The 8,756-nt window shown below is 45.8% G+C and overlaps 2 protein-coding genes across 2 annotated transcripts; both read right to left on the bottom strand.

Moving 5' to 3' along the window:
* Positions 1–231: 231 nt before the first annotated feature.
* Positions 232–1,590, bottom strand: LOC122321616 (uncharacterized). The gene has a single exon (XM_043212286.1). It carries the CDS (start codon positions 1,588–1,590, stop codon positions 232–234), a length of 1,359 nt encoding a protein of 452 aa, XP_043068221.1.
* Positions 1,591–1,592: 2 nt separating this feature from the next.
* Positions 1,593–5,625, bottom strand: LOC122321615 (uncharacterized). Its single transcript, XM_043212285.2, has 2 exons — positions 2,337–5,625; positions 1,593–1,684 (listed from the first exon to the last, which is right to left on the bottom strand). The coding sequence occupies exons 1-2, from the start codon at positions 5,623–5,625 to the stop codon at positions 1,593–1,595; spliced, it is 3,381 nt and encodes a 1,126-aa protein (XP_043068220.1).
* Between the last annotated feature and the right edge of the window lie 3,131 nt (positions 5,626–8,756).

Raw genomic sequence — 8,756 nt, 5'->3', positions numbered from 1 at the left:
TGGTTCCCTCTGACCTTCACTACTCCGATCGCCTTGCTTGCTCTATGATTCTTCTTATAATAATAATTTTACTAGGGGAGAGACCAGACAAGGAAAAGCTTTGCAAAGATTACAGAAATCTGGGTGGATTCTAAGCTCGCTGAAGATGGAGCGATAAATCGAAAAGATAAATAACGCCCGTACATGCCGCCCCCGGAATGCTGGGATCAGCATGATATAGCTTCAATTGTGTTATTGGACTTCTTCAGGTTTCGGAGTAGGATTGGTGGATATTGGCAATGGACATAACTTGGACAGGGATCTCTTATAAGTTCCAGAAACGGTTTTCAGTGAGGCGACGCGAACTAGTCCATCTTCTCCAGGATGTAAATCGATAATTCGAGCCATCTTCCATTCGTTTGGAGGGAGCCGGTCATCCTTGATTACAACTAGATCGTCAATTTGCAGATTCGTTCGTTCTTGGCGCCATTTCGGACGTGCTTGTAGATGTGAAAGCCAATCGGCGCTCCATCGATGCCAAAATTGTCTCAGGAGTCGTTGACCGTCGACGAAGCGTGCGTTGATGGACTTGTCTGAAAGAGAAGGTTCCGGAGGTGCCAATAAAGGTCCTCCTATAAGGAAATGCCCGGGAGTAAGTGGGGACAAATCGTTTGGATCTGCTGATAAGGGGCAGAGTGGACGTGAGTTTAAACATGATTCGATTTGGGTGAGCACCGTGGATAGTTCTTCATAGGTCATAGCAGTGAGTTTGAAGGAACGATACAGATGAGTTTTGACGGCCTTTACGTTCGCCTCCCACAGTCCCCCAAAATTAGGACTGTGCGGTGGGTTGAAATGCCATTGGATTCCGCGAGCCGTAAGAGTGGGTGCGATGTCCGTGTCGATGGAATTTCGAAACTCCTTTTGCCAGATGCGAAGAGAATTGTCTGCTCCGATGAAATTGGTTCCTCCATCGCTGTATAGATGCTTGCACAAACCTCTACGTCCAATAAAGCGTTGAAGAGCCCAAAGGAAGTGTTGAGTAGATAGCCCTGTGACCGCTTCTAGATGTATCGCCTTGGTTGCTAAACATATAAACACTGCGATATATGCCTTGTATGTGTGATGCCCACGGAATCTGGATGCTTTCAAGTAAAAGGCGCCCGTGTAGTCGACGCCAGTGGCTTCAAAGGCTCGACCAGGTGGGTTGACTCGATGTAGTGGCAGATCACCCATTAACTGTGAGGCAGGCTTTGGGCGATGTTTGAAGCATTGGACACATTGTCGTAGAATTCTTTTTACTGCTTGTTTCCCATTGACTATCCAGAATGTGTGCCGAATAGTTGCTAAGGTGAGCTCGGTGCCTCCATGAAGAGTGTTCAGGTGCGCATTTTTGATTACGAGGTCAGTAAAATGATGCACTTTGGGGATAATGATCGGATTTTTCTGTGCTTGAGACAGTTGTTGAGCGTTCTTCAGTCGGCCTTTGAGTCGCAGAATTCCAAAGTCGTCTAAAAACGGGCAAAGAGCGCTGAGGGCACTGTGCCTGGATAGAGATTTTCGTGCCAGGACTCGGCTGATCTCTTGAGAAAAGGCTTCTTTCTGAACCATCCTTACGATTTTATGTAGAGCTTCTCGTAATTCTGGTACTCGAATCGCGCCCACATGACGAAGTTCTTGTGGGTGGCGTAAGTTATGCAGATACCTTTGGATGTAAGCCATAACAAATAACAATTTGTTATATGATGAGTAAGAGGTTAGGATTGAGTCGCCCAGTGAACAAACATGTGCTGTGATGTTGGTTGGTTGTCTTCTTTCTTCGTGATGTTGGTCAGGGGGAGGGGAGCACGTGTTCTTCGGCCACCGATTTTCATCCTGCCGTAGCCAATCGGGACCGAACCACCAGATGTCATGCCTGGCTAGTTGGTGAGGAGTAAGACCCCTTGAAGCGCAATCGGCTGGGTTTTCTCCCGAAGGTACGTGCTGCCATTGGGTTGTAGTACTTAGTTCCAAAATCTTGCCAATTCGGTTGGAGACGAAAGTCTTCCAACGGGTCGGATTTCCTTTAATCCAATATAGAACGATTGATGCATCAGTCCAGAAATTAACTGACATGGGAATTCCGGTGGATGAAAACTGCGTCAGTACCCATTTAGCCAGTTGTGCAGCCAACACTGCACCAGAGAGTTCGATTCGAGGTATAGTTAGCGGCTTCGTGGGCGTGACTCGACTCCGTGCTGTCAATAGGGCCGTGCTCACTCTCCCCGATGGATATTGTATTCGGAGATAAACACAGGCTGCGTAAGCTTGCGAGGAGCCGTCACAAAAGACGTGTAGTTGGTGTGACTGTGGCTCACCGTTCTGGTGGCCAAGCCACCGAGGTATTTTCAACTGTTCAATGTTTGGTAAATGATGTCGGAATTCTTCACATCGGGCTTGAAGTATTGGGGGCAACGGGCCGTCCCAATCGAGAGCGGTTTGGGTTTTGTCGGAGGTCTCGGGTCGCCACTGCCAGATGTCCTTTAGAATACTCTTGGCAGCAGTAGTGACAGGAACTATAAACCCTAATGGATCATAGAGGCGAGCGACTACTGAAAGAAAGGAACGTTTAGTAAAGGAGGCAGGAAGGTCAAATCGAACCTTGAAGCTATATAAATCCTCGTGTGGGCTCCAATAAAGTCCCAGAGTTTTAATAGTCTCCTGGAAATTTACTTCTACATGTCTCTTTTGAGCCATGTGCTGGTCAGGAATTCCGGATAAGATCTGTGGATGATTTGATGCCCATTTCCTGAGTTCCATTCCAGCCGATTTTAGTGTAGCAATAAGTTGATTTCGTATTTCCAATGCTCCATGAACAGTATTGTGACCAGTTTGGACGTCGTCGACATATCCTTCATTTAATAAGACTGGAGTTGCTAAGGGGTAGCGATGTTGTTCGTCGTGAGCGAGTTGACGGATTACGCGTATGGCTGTATACGGTGCTGATGCAGTCCCAAAGGTGACAGTATTTAGGCTGTACTCGGCTATTTCGTTTTGATCATTCCTCCATAAGATGCGTTGAAATTGAGCATCCTCCTGGTGCATGTCGATACAGCGATACATTCGTTGGATATCTGCTGCAAACACGTAACGATGTAGCCTCCATTTCATGATGACTCCTCCTAAATCGTTTTGTAGCGGTGGGCCGATGCACAATATGTCGTTAAGGGATTTTCCGTTCGAAGTGGTACATGATGCATCGTACACCACCCGAACTTTGGTCGTTGTACTGTCCTCCTTTATCACGGCGTGGTGTGGGAGAGTACATGATGAGAAATACTGTTGACCTCTTGGAGTGATCATTTGATGTCGAGTTTCTGCGGTAGTGACTTTGGAGAGTTGCTTCAGATCAAAATATTCCTTAATGGTGGAGTGATATTGTTGTTTAAGTGTGTCGTTTCTGTTTAGCCGACGTTCTAAGAGATGGAATCGATTGAGTGCGATTTGGTGAGACTTTCCGATGACTTGTTCTTTATCAAATTCAGTTTTTAACGGAAGCCGGACCAGGTATTTTCCATTGGGTTGTCGGGTGCAGGTACGCTGGAAGTGATCCTCACACCATTGTTCTTCTGCCGTTAAGGCCCTCTCAGAGCTGATTTGATCGAGATCGAAGAAACCCTTTACCAGTGCATCCAGATTAGTCTGATGGCAACGAATGGTTACCACATTTGCCCTTGTTTCATTGCTATGGCCAAACACGATCCAACCCAATTGAGTGAGTTGAGCAATAGGTTGATTTGAAGCTCCTTTCCGTAAATCTGGCAGCAACAAATATGGTATTAGATCTACTCCAAATAACGCGTCGATGCGGCCTGGCCTGGTAAAGGTGGGATCGGCCAAGTGTAATCCCTGAAGATGCTGACAAGTGTCCACGTTGACATTGCTTCTTGGTAAATGAGAGGTTATCGAGTTGAGGACATACGCTGGTCGCACCAGATGGTGAAATTGAGGGTCCGTACATGAGCTTATGGAGAACTCTGTACTAAATCTACAGATGTTCTTTGAGTTATCACCGACCCCGGTGATCTGTGCTGTGACTCGGTGACGTGGAAGTCCCAGCAACTGAGCGGCACGTTCTGTGATTAACGTGCCCTCAGAGCCATGATCGATCAAGGCTCGAATAACGGCAGTTTGTCCGGTGCTGTTATTATGTAGTTGTACTAGAGCTGTGGCCAGCAAAATAGATCGAGTTGACTGCGCGGCAGTGGCCATCAGCACTGTAGTGGAATCGGAAGGATGAGCAAGATCGGAGCTCTCGCTTGCTGCGTTCTGACTGATCGGGGATGGGCTGGTATTCGTCGTGGGGAAGTGAAGCAGGGTATGGTGACGATGTCCACATTGTAAACAATTCTTGTTACTGCCACACTGCGACAAGGGATGATGGATGCTGAGGCAATTTAGACATGCCTTTGTATGGTCAATGATTCGTTTGCGGGCAAAGCAATCCTTGGACAAAAAATCAGGACACCGCCGCAAAATGTGTTGCCCCTTACAGTGTACGCAAGAGATGGAACCGCTGGTTCCAGTCGTGGTGTGGAACGTGCTGCCCTTGTAGAAGCCGGAACCCTTTTGCTTGGGATTTTGGCGTTGATAATTTGCGGATTTGTTGATCGTAGAGTTGTGCGTGGGCTGTGAACATTTCCGGTTCTCAATGATGTTCATGCTGACGAGGCGATTGTTGAGGAAGGTTTCCAAGTCGAGGAAACTCGGAATGTCGCTGGAGTTTCCCAAGCAATGCTCCCAGGCTTGTACAGTTGTCGTTGGTAATCTAGCGATCAAATGATGGACTATCCATTGCGTGCTAGAATGGATATTCGTTTTGAGACGATTGAACTCGTTGATGCATACGTTGGTTACGTTCAGCATATGTTTGATCTCTGATGAGCTTTCCCTTGAGATAAAGGGTAAGTCGTAGAGGGCGTTCATGTGGTGCATGAATTGTAAACGGGGGTTATCATAGCGTTTGATGATGAGATCCCATGCGATTGTGTAGGCGCCATCTGTTAGTTCCATTTGGTGTACATCTTGGTCCTGCTCTTTAGGCAGTGCTTGCTTGAGGAAATGGAATCGCTGAATATTTGACAACGCCTGGTTCTGGTGAATGAGTTGCATAAACAGATCATGGAAAGCTGGCCAATCTGTATACTTTCCGGAAAAGTTAGGTACTGGCAACTTTGGAAGTTGGACTGCCGCACCAGGGCCGAGCATTTTAGGAACAGGCGTCGCTTGTTGCTCGGCGCACGCTGGTAGCTGACTGGGGAAAAGTGTTTCGGACTCCGTAGATATTAAACAGAACGCTGTGATAAATTCCTCTTCGAACTGGTCCGCTAAATTATCGACGAAGTAAGGGTGTGTGGGGTAGCCAGCGCTTACAAACTCTTGATGATTCTTGTTGAATTGCTGGCTTATTAAGTTGAGTTTGGAAAGGCGCAGTTGGAAATAGGGCTTAGTTTTCCGAGACGTGCTGTCCTTCTTGAAGTTAACTTGGAGTTGGTTGAGCTGATTGTGAAGATCTTTCTGGAGCGCAAACAAGCTGTCGGCGTTGCCACCCTTTGCCATTGTTTCAGACTCTGCACTGGAAGTGCTCGCTGGCTTGGGCTTGCTCATTTTGCGTATGCACTCACACTTACGTACGTATCTTCCAAAGTGAGAGAGCGACAATGGGCAAGCGTTTGCGCGACACGTGCGATGCAAAGTTTGATTCCGTTATTTTCGCTTTTTCTTTGTCGAAGAGCATACAGTAGTTGAAAAGGAGAATAATGGTTCCGTGATGAGATTAGGTTTCCATTATCGATTTTGATGGAAATGTTGGAGATGATTATGGATTGTGGAGTCGTGTGTGGATTGTTCCCCTCATGGGCCACCAAAAATGTTGTGACAAATGCCGTTCATGGGCGTAATGTCATAGTTGAGCACAGTTCTGCTCGGGGGTTTTAAATCCAAACGACTAGACACAATTATGCATTGAACTTCATTTTATTTACTTGCTTAATTTATGTTGATTAGTTTTACAATTATTTAAATGGGTCGGCCTTTATCACGCGTGGTTCCCTCTGACCTTCACTACTCCGATCGCCTTGCTTGCTCTATGATTCTTCTTATAATAATAATTTTACTAGGGGAGAGACCAGACAAGGAAAAGCTTTGCAAAGATTACAGAAATCTGGGTGGATTCTAAGCTCGCTGAAGATGGAGCGATAAATCGAAAAGATAAATAACGCCCGTACACATATATCATAAAAAAATATAAAAAACCATCAGCTACATCCAAGTTAAAACGCTTTTCAACCGAAAACAACCCTATCGTAAAGTTCATTTTTTTTTTTTTTTTTTTTTTTTTGAACGTTGCTCTTATTTCTTAAATCTTCTCTTTGCGAGTCTAACAAGAGGTGTATCAAATCTTATATTTTTAACTTAACTAACAGTCATATTGACTGATACGGAGTTAGACGGCCCTAAAAATCGATTGCTGGGTTGGGAGGTCGTTGCGTCTCAGGCGGGATACGCTAGAAACCCGAGTCAATCCCCGAGCGAGAAAATTCCCGGGTGCGAAGACAGTTTTTCTTTTCATGACTCTTTTTGCTTCTGGATTGCGTCTTTTAATGCGAGGATGACCACATCCCGGTGGATGTTTCCATTGCGAACATACCAAGGTGCCCCTGTGATAGTTCTCAAGATTTTTGATTGTGCGCGCTGTATGTTCCTGTTGCTGCTGCTCGCGTTCCCCCACAGCTGTGAGCCATACGTCCAGATTGGTTTTAGAACTGAATTGTACAGTAGTAACTTGTAGTCCAGGCACAGTGGCGATCGTGAATTTCCAGTGGAGGATGCTGGCTTTCAGTTTTAGGTGCATCTTCTTGCATTCGATGTTCTTACGCCGGGTAAGTCGTCTATCAAGGTGGACGCCAAGGTACGTTACTTCGTTGGCTTGAGGGATCTGCATACCGTTTAGTGAAAGGGGAGGGCATATTTGTCTATTAAGAGTAAACGTTATATTTTTACACTTTTGTTCGTTTATTTGAATGCGCCAGTCGGACAGCCACCTTTCCACTATTATAAGATGATTAGCCAGTTGGGTTGTTGCCTGCGTTGGGTATCTGGAGCGACTAAGGATAGCGGTATCGTGAGCGAACGTTGACGTTGTTAGTTGTGCCTTCATAGGAATATCCGCAGTACACAAAACATAAAAGCTTCCTTGTGGAACTCCAGCATCGATGATGTAGTCGCCCGAACTAGCTGCGTTGCATCTCACTGAGAAAACCCTATCGTAGAGGTATGAATCTAGTAGCTTGTGGGTGTATGTTTACAAACACGTTTTAATTTTGTGCATGAGTCATGAGCCAAACTCGGTCGAAAGCTTGAGATACGTCGAGGAAAATAGCGCTGCAGTATTCTCGCTTGGTGCACCGGGATAATATTGCAAGCCAGATGTGGTATTATGCGAGTTAACAAGCATTTTTCAAACAATTTAGACAAACAAGATAGAAAGCTTTTTGGTCTGTATGATGACGGAATTGTGCGGTCTTTTCCAGGCTTCGGTATCATTATAATGATGGATTTTTTCCACTTTTTTTGGAAATAGCCAAGATTAATAATCCCATTAAATAGTTTGCTGACGACCTCTATAGCGCATTTGGAAGTTCGATCAGCATCTTTGGCGTCAATAGGTCACCACCGGGAGCCTTTTTTGGTTTTAGCCCTCTTATGACTTTTTCGATTTCTTTCGGCCGGAATAAAGGTGCGGCTGGCTGAGGGGAGGACTCTGGCTGAATTTCTGGCAGGAGGAATGAATTTGAGGCTGGGTTTGGCTGGAAGACAATTTGGAGATGTGTGGCGAATGTTTCAGCTCGGTCTTCGTCGCTGCGAGCCCAGCATCCCGAAGAGTTTCTTATCGGGGTGGTCGTTTCAATTGGGGCGCTAAGATTTGGGTGGGTCCTCCACAGGGGGAGGTGCTACTTTGTGCTTCTTGGCGAGAAATTTTGGATGTACCTTAGCTTTGCATTTTCTTCCTGTTGGTGATGAGCCTGGTCGCGTGATCGGGTTCCTTCCTTAAGGCGTTGTTTTGAAGCTGGTGATCTGCTGTTTTGCCAATTACAACGCGTGCGCTTCTTTTCTCGCACGAGCAGTTCGATTTTCTGATTGGATTTGTAGTATTTGTTTCGGTCTACTTCCTTACCATGGGGAGTAGAGATTTTAAATGCCGCAACGAGTATGCTTTGGCATACTGCTTTGGCACTTTTTTGCCAGGTCACCGCAAAATCAATAAGGTCTGGGAGCTTGCGTGAGTCTGTTGGCCAGTATGTGGGACTTCCAGGGGAAACGTAGACCAGTTTATTTTTCACATTTATAATTGCATTGTACAATTGTCTTCCTTTGGGAGTCACTAGACGTGATCCCCAGTGCGTATGTTTGGCGTTGTAATCTCCTGCGGCTATAAAACGATCCCCAAGTGAATTGTAGAAGTCCATAAATTGTCCTCCCGAGATTAAGAAACGAGGAGGGCAGTAAACGGCAGCGATTGAAAGAATTCCGTTGCTTGACTGAATTTGTATCGATGTGGCCTGCAAGAAGTTTGTTGCAAATCTTTTGTGAAAATGGTGTTTAATGCATTCTCTGATAAGAACTCCAGTTCCGCCGTGGGCTTTCCCATCTAGATGATCTGTGCGGTAGATTGTATTGCATCTTATGTGAATATTGTATTTGCTTGTTAGATGCGTTTCCACCAGTAGCATAACGTC

Source organism: Drosophila bipectinata, chromosome 3R, assembly GCF_030179905.1.
Source record: "Drosophila bipectinata strain 14024-0381.07 chromosome 3R, DbipHiC1v2, whole genome shotgun sequence".
Classification (NCBI taxonomy): Eukaryota; Metazoa; Arthropoda; class Insecta; order Diptera; family Drosophilidae; genus Drosophila; species Drosophila bipectinata.
This window is presented reverse-complemented; position numbering and strand designations above follow the sequence as displayed.